The sequence below is a fragment of the Schistocerca americana genome, chromosome 5 (genome assembly GCF_021461395.2).
Source record: "Schistocerca americana isolate TAMUIC-IGC-003095 chromosome 5, iqSchAmer2.1, whole genome shotgun sequence".
Taxonomy (NCBI): domain Eukaryota; kingdom Metazoa; phylum Arthropoda; class Insecta; order Orthoptera; family Acrididae; genus Schistocerca; species Schistocerca americana.
In genome coordinates, this window is record NC_060123.1 from 459,477,753 (window position 1) to 459,502,534 (window position 24,782).

General features: G+C 38.8%; 1 protein-coding gene across 1 annotated transcript in view; it reads left to right on the forward strand.

The window, feature by feature from the left end:
• Nucleotides 1-24,782, forward strand: part of LOC124615277 (transmembrane 9 superfamily member 2) — a 141,519-nt gene that overhangs the window by 93,661 nt on the left and 23,076 nt on the right. Inside the window, exons 8-9 of the mRNA XM_047143032.1 lie at nt 17,614-17,790; nt 22,060-22,204. Coding sequence (XP_046998988.1) covers nt 17,614-17,790; nt 22,060-22,204 — 322 coding nt within the window. The remainder of the gene's footprint in view (nt 1-17,613; nt 17,791-22,059; nt 22,205-24,782) is intronic.

The window sequence follows — 24,782 nt, forward strand, 5'->3', positions numbered from 1 at the left end:
TAAAAACTAAATTTGCAAGTCTCTGCCACTGCCCATTTGACTGAAAACTTGTCACTTGTGTGTGCCAGATTCAAGTGTACTATACCAGGTTAGAAAGGAGAGTGAGTAAACAAGTTCACAAGTATAACCGAGGACTTGCTACATTGCCGCTACATACACAGCTGTTGTGCATAGTGATTTGATTATTATATACCAATATAGTGACTGAGGTACATGCCCCCCCCCCCCCCCCCCACACACACACACACACACACTCAGAGAGAGAGAGTGAATCAGTCAGTCAGTCACAGTCAGTCAATAAGTCAGTTAGTTTACCCCTGTTATCTTTATTTCTGTGCAAATACCATCACAACAGTGAGAGAGACTGTAATACCGTAATATGCAGTCGCCAAAATGTATAACACATCTGGTTTCTTGTAGAAGTCTATTACAGGTGCAAAAAGGACTGTGATGTGGTTGTTGTCACTTTGGAAAGAACTCGGCAGAGGCATCCTTGTGCTGTCCTTCTACTGAATGCCATGAAACCATGTACTAAATGCATATTGGCCGACTCTTCATAAGTAAACTTATCCATATTGCTGTGTATCACTGTTAACATACAACTAATACTGCCAGAAATCAAATTAAACACAGAACATCGCAGTATTGAATGCAGGCTCAAGGGCAAAGAGTAAAGTGGGCATTCTTGTTGTCAGCAGCAAGTATCATAAATGAATGGAACAAATTTGTTGCCAAACAAGACACACACTGCATACTGTTGGCATTTGCAGTGTTGTGCACTATTTTCTATGCAGTACAGATACCAAGCTAATTGCAGCAAGAAATCGAACAAAACACAATTACTCTGTAATGAGCCAGCTGAGACCATGGGACCCTTACACCAAAATGCTTTGAAGGCTTCCCTGAGTGACCTCTGAAAGTTTGGTGGTGCAGATGCAGTTCGCTCGTTTGTGTGCGTGCGTGACAACACACAACATAATATTGAGTTTATGACAACAGTACAAGAAAACAGGACATGTGTGTATATTCACATTTTCAGCTGTTTTGAATATTTAGTTTATTGTTGAAAAGGCTATACCGATTTTCGAGTGCTCAGTGAATTTTTACATTTGAGGAAGGTGGATCAAAGAATTTGTGTGAAATTTTACTTGAAAAATGGAATAAAGTACAGCACCGCATTTGAAATGTTGACTGTGACTTTTGGTGAATCTACTTATGATGTCTTGTATGTGACTGTTCTTGCCTGCTTTATTTCTTCAATGATCATCCTCAGTGTCGACATACTGGCTGAAAAACTAGGGGGTGTCTGCTGTAAATGATGTAGCTGACAGGTGCACATTTGTGTTTTACAGTACTTTACTTTCACTATTAACAAACCCACAATAATACACAGTTATATGGGGACAGTGCACTATTCTTTAACTTTTGATAAGCCACATTAATATGTTGCAGGCGAACATCCACATAACCACATAATCCACGTGTTCTTGAAGAATGGAAAGATACATATGGAGCAGACACTGTTATTGTCTTATCAGAAGGCCTAATTGTGTAACACTTATTTCACAATAACGTTGGAAGCTGAAGAAGTGAATTAAATTTTGTGCTGCGGCCGGGACTTGAACCTGGGTCTTCTTGCTTACTATGCAGATATACTGACCATTACACCACCACAGCATTATGGTCAGCATAGCTGCCCGAACTACCCAAGTCGAATACCCTTCCCAACACAAACTCCAAATCACATCTCCCCTTATATTGTGACTATTACTAGGGCTCTCCGACAATGGAATAGGATCCCAGCGTTGGACGTAATGGGGAAGTGCTGTACTACATGTGATCATATAGATCTTAAATTAAATTTTCCCTTGCTATTCCAATGTCAGAGAGCCCTGGTAATAGTGACAATATAAGAGGAGATGTGAATTGGAGGGAAATCTGTGGCACGATTTGTATTAACTTTTGAACGATTCTTACATTGTTGGCAGAATAACGATTGACATTTGTTTCCTGATATAAATAGTTTGCTGCATAGGGGAATGAAGATAACAAAACTTTAATGAAACTTGCACTCTCTCTGGCATTTAATATTTGATATGCCCCCCCCATGAACCATGGACCTTGCCGTTGGTGGGGAGGCTTGCGTGCCTCAGCGATACACGTAGCCGTACCGTAGGTGCAACCACAACGGAGGGGTATTTGTTGAGAGGCCAGGCAAACGTGTGGTTCCTGAAGACGGGCAGCAGCCTTTTCAGTAGTTGCAAGGGCAACAGTCTGGATGATTGACTGATCTGGCCTTGTAACAATAACCAAAACGGCCTTGCTGTGCTGGTACTGCGAACGGCTGAAAGCAAGGGGAAACTACAGCCGTAATTTTTCCCGAGGGCATGCAGCTTTACTGTATGATTAAATGATGATGGCGTCCTCTTGGGTAAAATATTCCGGAGGTAAAATAGTCCCCCATTCGCATCTCCGGGCGGGGACTACTCAAAAGGATGTTGTTATCAGGAGAAAGAAAACTGGCGTTCTACGGATCAGAGCGTGGAATGTCAGATCCCTTAATTGGGCAGGTAGGTTAGAAAATTTAAAAAGGGAAATGGATGGGTTGAAGTTGGATATAGTGGGAATTAGTGACGTTCGGTGGCAGGAGGAACAAGACTTCTGGTCAGGTGACTATAGGGTTATAAACACAAAATCAAATAGGGGTAATGCAGGAGTAGGTTTAATAATGAATAAAAAAAATAGGAGTGCGGGTAAGCTACTACAAACAGCATAGTGAACGCATTATTGTGGCCAAGATAGATACGAAACCCACACCTACTACAGTAGTACAAGTTTATATGCCAACTAGCGCTGCAGATGACGAAGAAATTGAAGAAATGTACGATGAAATAAAAGAAATCATTCAGATAGTGAAGGGAGACGAAAATTTAATAGTCATGGGAGACTGTAATTCGAGTGTAGGAAAAGGGAGAGAAGGAAACATAGTCGATGAATATGGATTGGGGCTAAGAAATGAAAGAGGAAGCCGCCTGGTAGAATTTTGCACAGAGCACAACATAATCATAGCTAACACTTGGTTTAAGAATCATGAAAGAAGGTTGTATACATGGAAGAACCCTGGAGATACTAAAAGGTATCAGATAGCTTATATAATGGTAAGACAGAGCTTTAGGAACCAGGTTTTAAATTGTAAGACATTTCCAGGGGCAGATGTGGACTCTGACCACAATCTATTGGTTATTACCTGTAGATTAAAACTGAAGAAACTGCAAAAAGGTGGAAATTTAAGGAGATGGGACCTGGATAAACGGAAAGAACCAGAGGTTGTACAGAGTTTCAGGGAGAGCATAAGGGAACAATTGACAGGAATGCAGGAAAGAAATACAGTAGAAGAAGAATGGGTAGCTTTGAGGGATGAAGTAGTGAAGGCAGCAGAGGATCAAGTAGGTAAAAAGACGAGGGCTAGTATAAATCCTTGGGTAACAGAAGAAATATTGAATATAATTGATGAAAGGAGAAAATATAAAAATGCAGTAAATGAAGCAGGCAAAATGGAATACAAACGTCTCAAAAATGAGATCGACAGGAAGTGCAAATGGCTAAGCAGGGATGGCTAGAGGACAAACGTAAGGATGTAGAGGCTTATCTCACTAGGGGTAAGATAGATACTGCCTACAGGAAAATTAAAGAGACCTTTGGAGAGAAGAGAACAACTTGTATGAATATCAAGAGCTCAGATGGAAACCCAGTTCTAAGCAAAGAAGGGAAAGCAGAAAGGTGGAAGGAGTATATAGAGGGTCTATACAAGGGCGATGTGCTTGAGGACAATATTATGGAAATGGAAGAGGATGTAGATGAAGATGAAATGGGAGATGTGATACTGCGTGAAGAGTTTGACAGAGCACTGAAAGACCTGAGTCGAAACAAGGCCCCCGGAGTAGACAACATTCCATTGGAACTACTGACGGCCTTGGGAGAGCCACTCCTGACAAAACTCTACCATCTGGTGAGCAAGATGTATGAAACAGGCGAAATACCCTCAGACTTCAAGAAGAATATAATAATTCCAATCCCAAAGAAAGCAGGTGTTGACAGATGTGAAAATTACCGAACTATCAGTTTAATAAGTCACAGCTGCAAAATACTAACGCGGATTCTTTACAGACGAATGGAAAAACTAGTAGAAGCCGACCTCGGGGAAGATCAGTTTGGATTCCGTAGAAACACTGGAACACGTGAGGCATTACTGACCTTACGACTTATCTTAGAAGAAAGAGTAAGGAAAGACAAACCTACGTTTCTAGCATTTGTAGACTTAGAGAAAGCTTTTGACAATGTTGACTGGAATACTCTCTTTCAAATTCTAAAGGTGGCAGGGGTAAAATACAGGGAGCGAAAGGCTATTTACAATTTGTACAGAAACCAGATGGCAGTTATAAGAGTCGAGGGACATGAAAGGGAAGCAGTGGTTGGGAAGGGAGTAAGACAGGGTTGTGGCCTCTCCCTGATGTTGTTCAATCTGTATATTGAGCAAGCAGTAAAGGTAACAAAAGAAAAATTCGGAGTAGGTATTAAAATCCATGGAGAAGAAATAAAAACTTTGAGGTTCGCCGATGACATTGTAATTCTGTTAGAGACAGCAAAGGACTTGGAAGAGCAGTTGAACGGAATGGACAGTGTCTTGAAAGGAGGATATAAGATGAACATCAACAAAAGCAATACAAGGTTAATGGAATGTATTCGAATTAAGTCGGGTGATGCTGAGGGAATTAGATTGGGAACTGAGACACTTAAAGTAGTAAAGGAGTTTTGCTATTTGGGGAGCAAAATAACTGATGATGGTCGAAGTAGAGAGGATATAAAATGTAGACTGGAAATGGCACGGAAAGCGTTTCTAAAGAAGAGAAATTTGTTAACATCGAGTGTAGATTTAAGGGTCAGGAAGTCATGTCTGAAAGTATTTGTATGGAGTGTAGCCATGTATGGAAGTGAAACATGGACGATAACCAGTTTGGACAAGAAGAGAATAGAAGCATTCGAAATGTGGTGCTACAGAAGAATGCTGAAGATTAGATGGGTAGATCACATAACTGAGGAGGAAGTATTGAATAGGATTGGGGAGAAGAGAAGTTTGTGGCACAACTTGACCAGAAGACGGGATCGGTTGGTAGGACATGTTCTGAGGCATCAAGGGATCACCAATTTAGTATTGGAGGGCAGCGTGGAGGTTAACAATCGTAGAGGGAGACCAAGAGATGAATACACTAAACAGATTCAGAAGGATGTAGATTGCAGTAGGTACTGGGAGATGAAGAAGCTTGCACAGGATAGAGTAGCATGGAGAGCTGCATCAAACCATCTCAGGACTGAAGACCACAACAACAACATGCTAGAATGGACTCTTAACAATAGATACCTGATAAAATAAATGTCTTAGTTTCACACCCAATTGTCAGTGTGTCCCCACTGTGTAAGATAGCAAAGTTGTATACAGTTTCATGACTTACTCGGGGCTCCCCATCCCATTCTTGAAGTTTCAGCACTGTATGTTGTTGCCAGTGTCACTGTATGACTGATAGCCACGGACAGTTCTTTCCTTCTTACCACAATAGCGATCTGTGGTGTTGCTGAACACACCCAGTTATTCATGTTAAATGCAGTGCTCAAATACAGTGTTAAAGTAATAAAATAAATGGTTTTTCAAGTTAAGAGGAACCTTGCGCTTGTGCATTTCCTTTTTAAAATTGGGCTTTCTTGGCACAGAATTCCAATTTTTTAAATTAGTATGGTTTTGGTATTATAGCACGTAGGGAAACCTTGTGTCATTTTTCTCTATGCAGCAAACTTTGTAGGTTTCCTAACCATCCTAAACAGAATTTTAATGAGGCCTCTAATTTATAAAATTATGGAAATACACCAAATGCATACTAACTTTCAATTTCTTCGATTTACGATAAGTTTCAGATGCTGTTCATCATGCTCTCACGGTACTAATGTTCATTAGCATTTTTAGTTTAATAACCAACAAATAAAATGAGGCTAACATAAAATATGCAATATTTTAAATTAATTCTTAAAGACTATAATACACTCTACCAAATGAGCTGCTTTTTCTATGTCTGACAAAACCATATAATTATTTATAACTTCTACAGCTGTTTGTTCTTCTTTTCCTCTCTTCCTAAAAAGTCTCCATTCTTTCACTTGTTTTCTTTCTCTCCTCTTTAGAAGTGTAATGTGTGGACGTCCTTATTAGTGGTTTCTCTTCAAATTACCTTATGCTGTTGACTTTGCTTCTGAATTTTTATTTGTCTTGGATCATCTCGTTTGAACTCTTGACCCAATTTGAGGTAGACTTTAATGATGTGATGTAATCAAAGATATTTTTGCTGAGTCAGTGTTCGTCGATTCTTGCTAGCTGTCCATAATATTTCAACCGTTCTATGTACATTGTGTCCGTTAATTTGTTTGTGCGCTTGTAGGTCTCCTAATTTTCCTATTCTTCGAAGTTCGATCAATAGTCCTCTGAGGCCCCTCGAATTTTCCTGAGAATCTTGCTTTCCTTCTTTTCAAGTTTTTCCAACTGTCCTTTTTTATTTAGAATAAGAAATTCCGAAGAATAGAGTCCTTCCGTATTTATAACTGAGTTATGGTGCTCAATTTTGGCCTTATAGGATATCACTCATTTGTTGTACCCGTTCTGTGTTAGTTTGTAATCAAAGTCTAATTTTCTGGCTCTTCCTTTGCCTCTTTATCCAATCCATTGTGGTGGATGCATTCTCCTAAGTATTTGAACTTTCTATCCTTCAAGTCTTCAGATTTTTTAAAAAACTTACCATTTTGGGTGTTGTCTGTCAGGATTTGTTTTAGGATTTACCTCGTTTTTCTATCAATTCTGAATTCCTCTAAAATGCTAAATAAAGTTTGTCTGTCACTTGAGTTAGCTTTTGTGAAGTCAATAGAAATTGTGTTCTGGTTTCTTATTGCTCTAGTTCTTAGAATGCGCTTGAGGTTAACTATCTGTTACATGCATGACTGCCTTTTGGGAAACCAGCTTGATATCCCCCAATAAGGTGATCAGTCTGTTCTTCAACTCTTCTCAGCAGGGCTTTAGAGAGTATCTTATAAGCAACTGGAACTAAGGAGCTTTCTCTATAGCTATTTGGATCTGTTTGGTTGCATTTTTTATGAAGTGCATATATGAGTTCACATTTCCAGTCTGCTGGTATCTTTCCAGTTTTCCACATTAGTACCCTACTATTACACAAACATAAAATATGATTTATGTTGCCTTTAATGTCAACTCATTGCCATTCATGACACACATAAATGCTAAACAAGGTAGGTACATTTATTTTCACTGTATTAGGCATACTAATAGTAACCATTTTAAATCACTTTCAAGTTTTTATCCAGTAAATAAGAAGATTCTTGACATTATGTTTTCAGTGTGACTCACTGTTGGCTTTGATCAAACATCCTCCAGCAGCATCTTTTTCTTTGCTGGTGCTTTGATGAAGTCTCCCCCTGTTGAAGTTTCAGCACCATGTCACAGGCAGCCACACTGCCTGGCTTCCAATTGTGGACACTTCTTTTTTATTCATCAAAGTAGCAATCTGTCTTGCTGCTTAAGAGATAAACAACGATTTGGGAATTGAGAGTCCACCTGGACGCAAAACACTTTTTGTTATTTATTCCCCAAACTAGTTTCCACAACAATTATCACCATCATCAGTGGGTTCTTTAAAACATGCAAGAATAGTATAGTTATTGTAACACACTATTACATTTGTACTGTTTGTTTTTTAAATATTGTTTTCTGTGGATACTTTCATACTACCTTATTTATTGTACACTTCAGCATAATTTTTAGAATTGTTGTTGCTGTTTGCAGCGTACTTTAAGTGCTTTTTCTGTTGCTGTTTTTCTCAGCATACATCATGTCATTTGGAACTGTGTGAGAGTCTCTTAGGAAACAAAACTAAAACATGAACTTACATTTATCACTGTTCAAACCATTGGATTGCAGTATTGCTGTGATATAGTTTTGGTGTGTAATAGGCTGTTACTTAGTTTGCCAAGTATTCATATTCATAGAATAGTTTGCAGCTAATTTTATACACAGAAAAACAAAACTTTTTTACTTCTTTTATGATCCAAAACATTACGCCATCTTGCTGTTCATGTGTGTCACGAGAAATGTTCTGCATGTTGCAAGAAGGCTACAGAAACTGTAGCGAGAGTTCTAACAACTTATGTTCCTTATTTATGTCTCTGTGGGTGATGTGGGAGTAGTTCTTTTGTGTGTGTGTGTGCTTTCTGTTCTGTGTCCTGGGTCGGTTTTCTCAGAACGGTACAGTGTGTGTTGTTGCAAAGTGTTGTGTTTGTGTTTATTACATTTTTCCTTTCCACTACAGGCTTTTGTGTGTAGTAATTTTCTTCTGTTGTTAGTTGTCTGTATAAACTGTTGCTGTGTTTTGGGATGTGTAAATCGCTTACGATATCAGTGGGGTTATGGTTTTTGCTCATTAGGTGTTATGCGAAAGTTGAATGTGTGCTGTCACTCTATAGGGCTCTCATGTGCTCTGTGTACCTTGTTTGGAAATTTGTGCTCGGTTGTCCTATGTATTGAGCCTGGCAGGAGCTACATGTGGGTTAGTATATTCCAGCATTGCTGAATTTGGCTAAGGTTCCACTGATGGGGGACCCCATGGGTAGCCCCTCTTGGTGCAAATAGAAGTTGTTGTTGAAACTGAAGTAGTTTTGCTCTGTGATTAGCCTAAGAATGGATGGGATTTCATTTATTTGTATTTATGGGAATTTCTTGCACTTTAGGTGTTGTTCTATAATGTTTATAGTGTCTTTTTTGTGTGTGTGTGTGTGTGTGTGTGTGTGTGTGTGTGTGTGTGTGTGTGTGTGTGTGTACATGGATGTAATGTCGAAAGATACCAGTTTTGCTGTTGGGAGAACCTTAGTCAACATTTTCTTCTATCATATAGAGAAAACAATATTCAACAACATTCTAAAACAAGAAGGGTGCAAAATAATCTACCGATATGTGGATTACATAATCTGTCTTGTAGGTGAAACACAAAATAGGATAGAAGAGCTACACAGTAATATCAACTCAGTGTACCCACAAATCCACCTCACAATGGAAACATAGAAGAACAAGAAACTAAATTTCCTAGATCTTACAATCACAAGAAACAACCACCAGCGTGAATTTTCCATCATCAGAAGGCCCACATCCACAAGCACTGTTATCCATAGCTCACCCAACCACCCGAAAGTGCACAAATACCCCAGTTTCACACACATGCTCCACAGGATAAACAGAACACCCCTTAAACCAGAAAATTACCCATAGGAATAAGTATAATCAAACAAATAGCTGTTGAAAACAACTACAAAACAGACATCATAAACAAGCTCAACAACAAAGTAAAAATGAAACATAAAAACAGCAGCCACTCACTCAAGAGCACAACAAAGGGACGGGAAAACCCAGAGGCAAAACACACAGACAACACAGCAGATCACACAACTTCAGGAAAAGGAGACAGATAGTATACACGAACACACAATAATAAAATATCATATAGAATTGCAAACATATTCAGAACACACAACGTAAAACCATACAAAAAAATCTCAGATAAATTCAGCAATGCTGGACTACACCAACTCACATGTAACTCCTGTCAGGCCCTGTACGCAGGACACCCAAGCACAAATTTCCAAACAAGGTACACAGAGCACATGAGAGCTCTAAAGAGTGACAGCACCCATTCAACTTTCACAGAACACCTAATGAACAAAAACCACAAGCGCAAATATCAAAAGCTATCTGCACATCCTGAAATACATCAACAGTTTATATCGACAACTAACAATAGAAGAAAATTGCTACATACAAAAGGCTGTAGTGGAAGGGAAAAATGGAATAAACAAAAACACAACACTTTGTAACAACACACTCTGTACTCTTCTCAGAGAATTGATCCAGGACACAGCACAGAAAGCACACACACGCAAAAGAACCACTCCACCATCATACACAGTGACATAAATAAGGAACAGAAGTCGTCAGAACTTCCACTAGAGTTTTTGTAGCCTTCTTGCAACATGCAAAACATTTCTCATGACACCCATGAACAGCAAGATGGCGTAGTGTTTTGGATCATAAAAGAAATGTGATAGTTTTGTTTTTCTGTGTATAAAATTAGCTGCAGGCCACTCTATGAATGTGAGTATGTGACAAACTAAGTAATAGTCTAGTACACACCAAAGCTGTATCCATAACACTACCACAATCTCAATCGTATAATGCTGATAAACGTAAGTTCACGTTGTAGGTTTGTTTCCTAACAGCTGCTCACACAGTTGCAGATGACATGATGTATGCTGAGAAAAACAGCAACAGAAAAAGAACTGAAAGTATTCTGCAAACAGTGGCAACAGTACTTGGAACCATGCTGTAACATACAATAAATAAGGTGATATGAAAATATCCACAGAAAACAATATTTAAGAAACAAACAGTACAAATGTAATAATGTGTTACAGTGTATTGTAACTATGCTATTTACTGCAAGTTTTAGATTTAAAGAACCCACTGTTGATGGTGATAATTGTCACTAAAACTAATGTGGAGAATATATAAACAAACAAATAACAAAAAGCATTTTGTATCAAGGCAGACTCTCAATTCCCATATTGTTGTTTTTCTATGCAAATTTGGACCAAATGGAAGAGTTCCACGATAAAGTTATTGCTTAAGAGATCTAGTTATTCATGTGAACTGCAGTGCTAAAATACTATATTAAAAATAATAAAATAAATTGTAATGCAGTTTAAGAGGAAACTCATAACTTCATATATTTTATTACTCTTGTACAGTTCTTTACCATTGTTTTATCTCATTCCAGCTTCTATGTCTCAGATTAAACTGTTAAAAATTGAACTGGCTGTCTAGATACCTCTGAACAGCAGCCTGGCCTGATTTGTGGTATTTTCTACCTTTTTATGTTTCATATTTGTTCTTGGTTTCATGATTGTTAGTTGTTTTATTTAACATCATCCTTTCCTCCTCATGGAATCCTTTAGACGTTGATTATTTAAAGAAGAAGGCACTTATGATTTTGCAGTTTGGTCCATTTTAATTCCAGTAATCAGTCATTCGATCAATCAATCAATCGATCAATCAATCAGTCGATCCATCCATTTGAAAGAGACTTTAATATATCAACAAAAATAATCAATTTTTGAAAAAAAGTGGCAGAACAGCAGGAGGAAACACGTATAAAGGTTAAAGAAATGTGCATGTTTTTGGAGCCAGTGGCTCCTCCTCCTAGCAGAAGGGTTGAAGAGGAAGGAAGATTGTTGAAAGAAAAGGAGTGGTGGAGTAGGAAATGGGGAGAGTTCAGACAGTCGCCCAGAACTGCAGGTCAAGGGAAACTTATCGGACGGGATGAGAAGGTAAGACTCCACTGAACGAAGTTTAAACATCTGAGAGTTTCAATGTGGAAGACAGGGTAATAAGCAAGATGGAGATTAGTGACAAAACATCATGAAAGCTGAATACATTATATGTGGTAGAGATGGGGAGGTGGGAAAAAATAAGACAGTTTAGAAATTAAAAGATATTGAAAATTAAAAGGGAATGAATAAAGGAATAGTTACCGAGGAGAAATGCTGAGACTGAGGAAATTAAAGAAAATAATTAACGTAAATTAAAGCCAGGTGGGTGGTGAGAAACCGGGATGTGGTTTAACACCAATTCCCACCTCCGAAGAAGTCATGAGTGTCATGTTGAGAGTGTGCTCTGCAGCAAGACATTGTTCTTTGCCAGTATATGCCCCTGCCTATGCCCATTCATTTTAACTGTTAAATTGGTGGTAGCAGTACCAATATAGAAGCTGAAAAGTGTTTACACAATTGTTGGTACCCAACATGTGTCATTTCAGAAGTGGCTCTCCCTTAGCTAGTATTTGTTTTGACAGTTAACAGGGCAGGTATAGGTGATGGTAGGAGGGTGCTTAGGGCAAGTCTTATAGCAGGAACAGTTACAGAGTTACTAGCTGTGGGTAGAGAAATGGATGCAGAAGAAACATAGGATCTGACCAGTATATTATGTAGTTGGGGAGGGGGGGTCAACGAAAAGTTATTCTAGATGTAGTGGGAAAAATGCCGGACAGAATGGAACTCATTTCAAGGCATATTTTTGGGAAGTCAAAGCCTTATTGAAGTAGCTGATTAATATATTCCAGATCAGGATAATACTGAGTGGTGAGAGGTGTACTTTTAACTTGTTTTTTGGAGGGATCAGCAGTACCAGGATTGGGTGTGATGGACTGGGAAATCTGCTTTTGTTCTAGGCTGATAGAGTATTTGTATTATCCAAAAGTCTCTTTTCAGCCCTACAACTTCAAATTTCAATAACAGGTCAGAATTGACATCACGAAGTTATCCTGTCTTCTCCTAAACTATCTCAACAGTGGTGTTTTCCTTCCTGTCTCCAGCTCCTTAAACAGCCACACCACCAGCACCCACTCCTGTCCTACAAACCAAGCTTGGTCAACCTTCTTAACATGCCCCAGCCTTCACCATTGCCTCTCAGAGCAATGATAACACAAGATCACAAGAACCAATGACAACAGTACAGTGTTCTCAACCTCTCATCTAAGGCACTTTTCCCTCTTCAGTTATCTGTATTATCCAAGGGCCTCACTTCCAACCCTATCCGTGTGACACAAACTGACCTACAGGCCCTCCAACCTCAGGCATCTCGTAAGGTCTAATACCTCAGTTCATAGTACTTCATACACCACCTTAACCACATACTCCTATCTTTTACCTTCTTCCTAAGATCCACAAACCCAGTCATCTGGTGTCCCGTAGTTGCTGGCTTCAAAATACCCTTCAATGTGTGTATGCCTTAGTGGATGAATGCTGCAACCCACAGTACAAATACTCCTCTCCTATATTAAAGTCACTTACCATTTCTCTGATCCCATGAAATCTGTTCCTGTTTTACTCCCATCACACACCTTGCTTGTCACCACTGATGCTACCTCCCTCTATACCATCATTCCTCGCGCTGAACATTGCCTTAACCAGTGCCCTCCTAATTTCAAACCTATGCTCACCAACTTTATACTTACCAACAACTACTTTACCATTGAGAGGCAGGCATGCAAATAGACCAGGGGCATGGCCATGGAAACCAGTTTGGCTCCTTCCTGTGCCAACCTTTCTATGGGTCACGTGGAGGGGGCTTACCTGGTTAAGTTTTGATATTGTACAACATCTTTGCCATTTGGACTCTTGCTAAGGCTGACCTTTTAAAATTCTTAGAATCTCTGAATACATTCCCGTAATTAAATTTCACGTGGTCCCATTCAAATCCCATACCAGTTTCCTTGGTGTTGACCTCATCTTCCCCGAGGATCTGCCACACGTCTGTTCACATTAAATCTACTAACAAACAGTAGTACTTACATTTTGACAGTTGCCACCCTTTCTGTGTCAAACTATTCCTCACATACTGCCTTGACATTCGAGGCAAACATATTTGTTCTGATGCACACTCTTTACAGCAATACACCACCACTTGCACCTCATGCTTCACTGGGCGTAATTACCCTAACAGCCTACTTCAAAAGCATATTCTGTGAGCCTTCAGATCCAATTCTTGTACTGCTGATCTTTCCAAAAAAGAAAAGCAGCTTTGGAGTAAACCACTGCTCACTCAGTATTATCCTGGTTGTGAGTGTGTTAATCAACTACAATGACAAGTCTATGACTTCCTGACAAAGAATTGCCGTGTGCATCCTCATACCCCCACCTATAACAGCCTGTAACTGGCAGAACATATACCATCAAAGGGAAAGCCACCTGTGAAATGACGCATGTCATGTACCAGCTGTTATGTAGATACTTTTGGCCTTTTACATCAGCATGACTACCACAAAGTTATCAGTTAGGATGAATGGTCATACGCAGAGGGTGTATACGGGCAACACATAGTCTCCTGTTCAGAGCATACTCTACAACATGACAGTAGTGACCTTAATTTCTATTTCACCATATATGCCATCTGGACTCATCTTCCAAAAATCAGTTTCTCAGAATTCCATAAGTGGGAATTGGTGTTAAAACGTCCTTGGTCCTTGCCACCCACCTGGCCTTAATTTATGTTAATTATATTCTTTAAATTTCCTCAGTCTCAGCATTTCTTCTCAGTAACAATTCTTTTTGTCATTTCCTTTTAATTTTCTGTGCATTTTATTCTCTGAATTGTCTATTTCTCCCTACCTCTATCACATAAAATGCACTTTTCACTCTTATTAACTCTTGCATGATGATCTGTCTTCAAGCTCTCAGGTTTTCAAATCTCGTCCAATGCAGCCCTCGACAATCAGTCTTCCCTTCTCATAAGTTTCCCCTGACTGGCAGTTCAGGCTAACTTTTCAGAACTCTTCCCATTTCCTAAACCTTACCTTTATACTACTTCCTTTTCCTTCATCTCTTCCGCCTGGAGGGGGAACCACTGGCTCCAAAAGCTTACACATTCCTTTAAACGTTATGAGTTTTTTCTGGTGCCACCGCTTGGTAAGCTGGTTTTTTGATCCATCCAATTAAATTAAATGATGTGTTAGTGGGATGTTAGTTATCCTGTACATAACAAATATTTTCTTGACCTGTGCAAACATTTTAGGCCGTATTCTCGGCAATGTAATTTCCATAGACAGCAGGCACCCTCTGGGGTTGTGTGTTTGTGCTTTGATATTTAACCCTACAGGATGTGGTTTCTGTGGATATAATTACACATAAGTATTATTATTGAATGTTTATTGACAGTATGTTACAGGACAAAAATCCTTTTTGTAGACATAATATATAACTGTTACCCCTTAGTGGCAATGAAATCCAAATCAAGCACCTACACAATATGAAACACAATTCCCGTTTCTTTTGACTAAACACAAAATAATGTAAACAAAAAATGATTTTTTTTTTCCACAAATAGAAAGGAATACTGTATCCGTTTCCTCAGTAGAATCATCAGTCACACATCTAACACACAGTATTGTTTTATGCTCACCACATACGCGTGAATTACATTGACACAAAATTTGCTTCCTCCATCTATCTTTTGAATAATCACACAAGTTACATCTTCCACGTTTTGTCTACGAATTCTGATTGTATGTGGCAGGGGAGTGTTCTTTTTTTTCTCCTGACACGTCGGCAGTTGTCAAACTAAGAGCTCTCAAAATACTTGGGTTTGGCATTTTTTTTTCCATCATAGGTTTGGTCAAAGCCAACAAGAGACTTTTTAGGAATGTGGTCTGTGCACCTATTGGGAATGAATCTTGGTTAGTATTATATTTGAATAAAACAGAATTATTTACAACTGTGATATCTATTATTCTGAAGTATCTCAGTGGCCACCATCAGGTTTTCGGTTTGGTTGTCTTGTCTTTGTAAAGTTTGTCCAACACATCCACTCTACCTTTTGATAGGTTATAGAATTAAACACTCTGGCTCGCTTGACTCATCACTCATTGTTCCACCATGGTGCGTTGTTGACAGTAGCATAACTTTTTTGTTCTTTTTAGGGGTGAAAGAAACCAATATTTTGTCGTCTTGACAGACGAACTTCACAGTGCCAGCTAGGGCCGTTGACAACATGGCTAGTGGTATTTCACACTTATTTTTACGTAGTGTAGTGACTGACATAAGTCTCTTCTCAGACAGTTTCTCTGCCAACTAATATGAAGTAAATGTTATCAGTTGTTACATTTAGATTGATCCCTGTCACTGAATCAGTAAGCATAAGAAACTACTGAGTTGGTATGGATAAATCATCCTTCTTATTTGTTTGCTCTTTTCCATTATATGGGATGCGTGAAATGAAACAGAACAGTATGCATCACTCAGTGAAACTATTTTTGGACCATACTTATCAGGTTTTGATGGTACGAACATTCTGAAGGGACACTGACCGTGGAAACTCAGTAATGTTTCATCCACTGTCAAATACTTGTGATGGGCTATAATACTGCAAACAATGTATAACATGTTTCCTGAAATGCAGAAACTTTGTCTTCAGCTGTTCTCGACTCCCTAGCTCTTTTATCATCAAATATAAAATTCTGTTGAAGGAATGTAAATATTCTCTGCAACATTGCACAGTGAAAGATCGGTGCTCCATACATCTCGGAAAACATATGGTCTTGGAATAAACCAGAATCTTTCAAGAGACCCTTCATGAACACGAGACCGGTGAATGGTTTTCTCTCTGTTACGTGTGTTGGATGTAAAAATGAATTGCTGGAGTCACTATGCTTGAGCTTTGATTGATCTGTTTCATTATTAGTATTACAGACTGTGTTTTCTATCATTTCATCAGTCATAAAAAGTGAAAGTAATGTTTTTTCATCTGTAATCCCTTTTGCCTTCCCATTAGGTCCAGGCAGGTGAGTAATCATGTTTGGAGAATGGGTTTGTGACTCTTTTGAACATAAAGGCTTGTTGGTCCAGATTGTTTGCTTGCCCATACCTAACTCAAAATTTATATCTTTTGTTCCTTCTTCTTCACTCCTGTACCTCTCACCCACATCATCATAGTCAAAAACATCTTCTTCTATATCATTGTTCATAAGACTTCCATTGTCAAAATTCTGAGACAGCATCTTCCAGGTGAGGGTCACCATCCTCTTGGTCTGAAGGATCCTCCTGGCGACATAACACAGCTACAACTGCCTCAGGCGCGTGTAACAGTTGTTTCCAAGCCATTTGTAACAGAACTGTGAAAAATATTCATAGTAAAATTAGTAACATTATTGGTGCGGCTGAGTTTGATATGACTCAGAATACACATAGCGAGCCAAGATGTCTTACACGATAGTTACAGTCATTCCAATAGCACGACTGGCTAGTAGGGTTCCTGGCCAGATAGACTTTCTGTGCTGAGCGGGTGGAGAAGTGAAGAGGATAATTGAATTCGAACATTGAATAGGATCTCTTTTGCTAACGGATGGTATCAACGCGAGATCAGCTGCGAAAAAGCACACTCTTCTACGGAGTGGTACACATACATACATACATAAAGGAGGGAAATGAATTTTTTCCCTTGGGTGAAACTTGATGTAAGCTTTTATAGTCATAATTTTGGTTGTGGAGGAGGGGGGGGGGGGGGAGTGTTGTTTGTTTATGTATATAAGCTTATCAAATCCCATTTCCTCTTACATATTACTATTATTGACATGAAATCTGAATTGATGAAGTTGTTATCAGCAAAATAAGAGCAATACAAATGTGCGGTATGTAGCCCACTTATCCACATAAATTTTTGTTGGCGGGTATCGATTGGCAGGAAGCCAAAGATTCATGCCATACACTAACACCAAGTTCCTGCACAACTTTTGTTGTATTAGATGTACATGCCAACCCATACAGATGCAGGCTGTATGTTGAACAGAGTGGTGGTAAAATGCCTAATTTCTAATTTTTGTGTCTTTTATTGTGGCACAGATTTTTTGTACATACACACTGATGTGCATTTTTACTCAGTCTGTGCCATTTTTATCTTTGTTTCAGAAAAATAACACTATAAAATGGTCATCACGGTGGGATTACATATTGGAGTCAATGCCTCACACAAATATTCAGTGGTTCAGTATCCTGAATTCCCTAGTTATTGTTTTGTTCTTGTCTGGTATGGTCGCCATGATCATGCTGAGAACATTGCACAAGGATATTGCTCGTTACAACCAGGTAAGAATAATATGTATTATTTCTCAGCGGTGTTTTTTTCCCCCCATATACCATGTCTCCCCTATTCCTTAATCAAAATTATTAATTGATACATCATTTTGAAGATTTTGTTCACCACTAATGACGAAGAATATACAAATAGTTCACAGTTGTTGTTTTTGTTAAAAAAACTCTATTTTTCAAACATTATGGCTTTTCACATTCATTTTGTTCTCCTGCCAATATACCTGAGTTGTGGACAACATTTCAGGACTCACAGGAGATTTTCAGAGACAGCACATGCTTTCTGAAGCCTACAACCTCAAACTGCTAGAATTGGAGAATGTTTTTAAATATCATGGCAAATCTGGCCAACAATTCAAGCAGCTGTCACCTGTTGTGATCGTCGCACAACATACAACAGAATCCTACAATGCAGAAGAAGAATGTATGAACAACAAGGCAGCTTACAAAAAACTAATTGAAGAAAAGAAGGCAATAGCCGAGGAAGTCTTAAATTCAGTAAGAAATAAGATTCCCAGTTGTTACTTCATTGATGGACTGAAAGGCTCCGGTAAAACATTTCTCTACAAAACTTTGTGTCACATTTTACAAGGTGAAAACAAGGTTATATTAACAGTTGCATGGACAGGCATTTGCTGCCAATTTCCTACCAGTGGGACACACATCAGATAGGATTTCGAACTATCTGTACTCATCTTCAGTATATTAGTCTCTTCGATTCACACTCTCACTGAGGATGCACAACTTTTCTGGGATTTGGACGTCATCATTTGGGATGAGATATCAATTTTTCCCAAAGATGCACTAAGTATTGTCGATCAACTTTTAAGGAGCATCATGAATAATAATCTCTGTAATCTTAAACTGTCAATACCTGTACAGTTATGGGTACAGTGGGAATCATACAGCCAACGAGTTGCATGTCAAAAGTTTATTCTAATCTTTACCTAGGTTTGGACAGATACAGACCTGTCTTAGTCATGAGAAGTAATAAATCATATCAAATATTGCATGAAAAGAGAAATGAAGTCATAGGGCTTAATTAGTGATCCTTATAAACCCTATGGTGTAGCTATATGGCTTAGTCAATAGTAAAAATGATCCCTGTAAAATTTGAGGTAGATGTCCATCATGGTCTGTCAGTGTGTATGATGCACATCTACATTAAATTTTACATGGATCATTTTTATTGTTGACTAAGCCATAAGGCTATGCCATAGCATTTGTATGGACGACTTTTTTTTTTTTTAATTAAGCCCTATGACTTCATTTCTCTTTTTACACAATATGTGAAAGAGTTATTACTTCTTCTGAGAGGTTTATATTTGTCGAAATGTAGGTAAAAGATTTGAATAAACATTTTACAGGCAACAGATTGACTGGATGAATCCCATTGTATCAATAATCATCTACCTTATGGAGGCAAAATAACATTTGATGGAGATTTCCATCAAGTATAACCCATTGTTAGACATGGTAATAGAGAAGCCATTGTCAAAACTACAGTTAAACAATCACCCTTAGGGTGCCGTGTAAAAATTCGTAAGTTGATTCAAAGTAAGAAAGCAAATGGTAATGTGGTTTTTGCTGGATGGTCACTTAAATTGAGTAGCAGTGATTTAGATCAGATTATTTCAGTGAAGTGATCAAAATTCCTAAACATTATTATTGTAGTTATGATAGCATTGTTACTTCCTTATTCAGCATCACAGAGGTCAGTAAACAAAATGCTTCATCATTCTATTCAACGGTGATTCTGTTTATCTTGAGAGGCAAAGGTTTACCTCAGTTGTGATTCTGTTAAACTTGACGAAATAAACAACATTAATCTGTATCTGGTAGAATTCTTGAACTCTTGAAATCTCTGCAGTTTACCAGCTCATCAATTTTTTTAAAAATAAAATGTTATTATTTCATTACTTTATTTTTATTATCTTAATAGTTATCAGAAGTTAATTAATGGTGCAAGATCAGTGGTAACTCAGTTATGCCAGTACATCATCACTGCTAAATTCATTGATACCAATAAGTGTACTTGTACCCCACAGTACCTTCTGATCCAGCCACGCCTTTTCAGATGATAAGAAAACAATCCCCTTTAAAAGTAGCCTTTGCTGTGATCTTTAATAAAGCAGATCATCAGACACTTCTATGGGCAGGATTGTATTTACCATAAACTTTTTTTTTTGCTTGGGCAGTTATATGTTGCGTTTTCACGAGTTCGCAAATATGGTGATGTTTATGTCATCCTAAAGACACAAAACCAAAATATAAACAATGATCGTAATGTAACTGCTAACGTTGTTTTCAAGTGGTTCAAATGGCTCTGAGCACTATGGGACTTAACATTGGGAGGTCACCAGTCCCCTAGAACTTACAGCTACTTAAACCTAACTAACATAAGGACATCACACACATTCATGCCTGATGCAGGATTCGAACCTGCGACCGTAGTGGTCACATGGTTCCAGACTGAAGCGCATAGAACCGCTCGGCCACTTTGGCCGGCAACATTGTTTTCAAAGTTGTTTTGTGAAGTAGAGAATTTTTGAAAACTAACATTAATCTGACAAAGACAACATCTTCTTTACTTATGTTTCATAGTTAACCATGTTGTATATAATGACATTGCTCTTTTTATAATCGGACTAATATTTGCAACTTATGTTCAAAATGTAATACTGCGATTAAGAGTTTTGATGGTAACTGAGTCCACAGCCTTTGTAAAATTTTTAAATGAGATCATTCCACTATTAGGTATTAAAATAATATTTATTGTAATTACAGTTTGGACAAGGCGTTTTCAAGCATTGTGGGATATTGTAACCCACTCAGTAATATAAAGTTGTGATATACTGTGTAGGAGTAGTTACATGTGGTGTTTTGATTTTTTTTCTGTTCCATATAGAATATGCATTAGGAAACTGGTGAAATAATGATATAAAATTTCAGGTAGTTAGTATATCATTATTTCAAAGCTTACTGACATATGTGGTATATGAAATGGGGGGTGGGGGGTGGGGGGGGGGGGGGGGGGAGCACCATATGCGACTACTCTTACACAGCTATTCACAGGTTTATATTACTGAGTGGGTTACACCATTCCACAATGTTGAAAATGACCACATGTCACAAAATTGCAATTGCAATAAATAATGTTTTGACAGCCAAAAGGAAGAGATTTCATTTAAAAACTTTTAATAAGAAATACTTGTATTTACTTATTTCTGCATTGTTATATCACCTATTGGTCACTAATCAGGATAGAGTTCAGATTATTCGCACAGATCAACAGTATATTTGAAAGTAGGAATTGGTAGCAGCAGACTGTCAGGCTACTTCGAAATTTACGTGGTGTAAATTTTTAATATCACATTTATTTTGAACGCTTTTGTTTTAGATTTCGGTTTTAGAAGTTTTAGCTTTTCTGCTTTACAATTTGACTTACAACATTTCACGCATCTTGCTGTAGTTAAATATGGAATATCTTCAGCAGTCAAAAAATGCATAATCCAGGATGGAATGTAACAATTTTATGAAAAGAAAAGTTGCCACTCACCATATGGTGGAGATGCTGAGTCGCAGATAGGCACAACAAAAAGACTGTCAACTTTGTTAGTCATTTTTCTCACCCATCGAGCTCCTTCCTTGTTCCCATTTCAGCACTACAAAGCTCTCATTCCACCAATGCACCAGTCTTTTTACTTCTCTCCTTTTCTGCAAACCCCCCTCCCCGCCCCACACCTTTCCCCTGCCCTCCGTCTAACCTCCCAACTGCACCTAGCTGCTCTACCCTCTCTCCACCTCATCCTTGCGCGCTCCCCAGCAAGACTTCACTGTGCCCCACCCCTACCCTGCTATCCCTCCCCCTCCCTGCCTCAGCCTTCTCCTTACCCCACGCAGTTGCCACTCCCATCATGCACTGCTGCTGTTGCTTGCAGTGTGGCTTCAGCTGCCAAAGGCTGCAGCCATGCGTGTGTGTGTGTGTGTGTGTGTGTGTGTGTGTGTGTATTTTTGACAAAGGCCTTGATGGCCGAAAGCTTATATTGTGACAATCTTTTTGTCGTGCCTATCTGCAACTCAGCATCTTCGCTGTATGGTGAATATCTTCAGCATTTAGGTTGAGGTGCTACTGTCTTATTAATTTTGTGCAGTATGCAGTTTTAATCCCTGTTGGTTAAGAGTATGAAGATGTGCGTGCAAAGGCTCTCTTAGATGAAGTAATTACTGTTTTGCTATGCTGACTCTGTCTTGTTCTTAATGCAGATTGATTCAGGCGAAGATGCCCAAGAAGAATTTGGATGGAAACTAGTACATGGAGATGTTTTTCGACCACCACGGAAAGGGATGTTGCTTTCTGTTCTCCTGGGCTCAGGGACACAAGTTTTCTGCATGTCGCTTGTCACTTTAGGTATGATCATACTTTATTTGAGAATCATATCTATACATTGATTTACAGCACATAATAAATGTAAACATTTATTTGTTGTACATACTAATGATTAGGAGTTTTTTCTTGCATTGGTTAAATTGAAGTTGCTACAATAATAATTATAATAATTTTATGCATACAAAGACAGATGGAAAAATGAACAGTTCTGACAAACTTTAGGCCTCCATGCACTGAGAGGAAGGGAAGAGCAATTTTAGCTATGACATGAGTTGTATAATGTGTGATCTATCATCCAGCTCCATTGAACCAGAAATGAGCAAATAGAAGCAAGCCTTCAAGTTCTCGCCACCTGTCGCATGGCTTGGAGTCTTTTTCCTGTTTCCTTGAGTTCCTCTCTTAGCCCATTCTCCAAACCCCTCTGGCCCCCTGCCCCCTCCCTGCATTATTTCACTTTTGTTTTCTCTCATAAAAACATTCCCTCTCCACTTGAAAACAAATTTGAATGAACTCACTGCAACTGTCACTTCCCTGTGGCAGTTTGTCTGTTGTACTTCCTTTCCTCCATTGTGTTCTTACATTTTAATTCTTGGTGTGGATACCTCTTATTTAGTTTATTGTATTTTTTGATAGTATTTGCTTTGGTGGCATGCCTATATAAGATGACAAGTGTCTGGCGCAGTTGTTAGATCAGTTACTGCTGCTACAATGGCAACTTATCAAGATTAAGTAAATTTAATGGTGGTGTTAATGTCGGCACATGAACAATGGGGTAGAAGATCCTGTTAAACAGGGACCAGCGATGACTGAAGAGAATCATTCAAGATGAGAGAAGTGCAACCCTTGCGCAAATTTCTACAGATTTCAGTGCTGGGCCATCAACAAGTGTCAGCATTTGAACCATTCAACAAAACATCATCAATAGGGGCTTTCAGAGCTGAAGGTCCACTTGTGTACCCTTGATGACTGCATGGCACAAAGGTTTACGCCTCGTGTAGGCCTGTCAACACTGTTGATGATTGGAAACATGTTGCCTGGTCGGATGGGTGTTGCTTGAAATAGTATCAAGCGGATGGACGTGTACGGGTATGGAGACAACCTCGTGAATCCATGGACCATGCATGTCAGCAGTGGACTGTTCAAGATGGTAAAGGCTCTGTAATAGTGGGCCTGTGCAATAGGAGTAATATGGGACCCCTGATACATCTAGATCCAACTCTGACAGGTGACACATATGTAAGCATGCTGTCTGACCACCTGCATCCATTCATGTCCATTGTGCATTCCGATGGACTTGGGCAATTCCAGCAGGACAATGTGACACTCCACACATCCAGATTTGCTACAGAGTGGCTCCAGGAACACTCTTCTGCGTTTAAACATTTCTGCTGCCTACCAAATTCCCCAGACATGAACATTATTGAGCATATCTGGGATGCCTTGCAATATGCTGTTCGGAAGAGATCTTGACTCCCTCTTACTATTATGGATTTATGGACAGCCCTGCAGGATTCATGGTGTCAGTTCCCTCCAGCACTACTTCAGACATTAGTCGAGTCATGTCACATCATGTTGCAGCACTTCTGTGTGCTCGTGAGGGCCCTGCACAATATTAGGCATGTGTACCAGTTTCTTTGGCTTTTCAATGTAGTATGCAGTTATGTAAGAAAAGGAAGATCAGATTTTAACATGCTGTTTAAAACTGATATCATTATTATTTATTTGTTTAGCGAAAGGCTAATATAGACATTTCATAAAATTAAATTACATATACATATTGACACACAAGAAGCTTAAGTTTGTCTTTATAACTGAATATCCAGTCCTTCAACCTGGAGTTGCTAGCAGGAAGTCCTCTTCAGCACCATGGTAGACTCAAATCCTGTATTCACTGACAATGTGGTGAACAGTCTGGTATGGAGCCCTGCAGTTACAGGTTGGATTAGGTAGCTTCTTCCACTTAAAGAGAGCCTCCCTGCATCAGCCATGGCCGGTATGGACGATGTTGAGAGTAGTCCAGGTCTTGCATGGTAGGTCAAATCCACTTAGAAGTTCAGCACGTGAGATGATGATATGCAGGCACACATCTGTCACTGCTTCCCACTGACCTTTCCATTCTTCGAGACGTTTGAAATCCTTAGCAGCCATGCCAGCAGCATCGCACAGAGTTGGGTGGCGTGATTTCAGTCTCCTACGATTTAAGCACTGGATTTTCTCCTGGATATTCTGCACTTGGTGTAACTTACCATGAGGTGTATGGAACTGCTGTTGATATCATTAGAAACTGTATACATTTGTAGTACATAATCTAACTTAAACAGAAAAAGTTATTAAATAACCAGTTTCAGAGATGCAGCATCCATTTTCAGGTTTCAATTAGTGATGAACCTACTGTGTTAGATATCCAAATACTGATAAACATTTCAAAATATAAAGTACATTTGCATTCAACTTGAGATGAACATAACTGCACAAGAGTATCTAATGTTAGTTATGAATGCAACATGGTAGATATTTCAGTACCATTAACAAATGTGAGACTTTGGATAGGAGTGAGACTTAAGTGAGATTTAGGCTTTTAGAGGATAAAGTAACAACT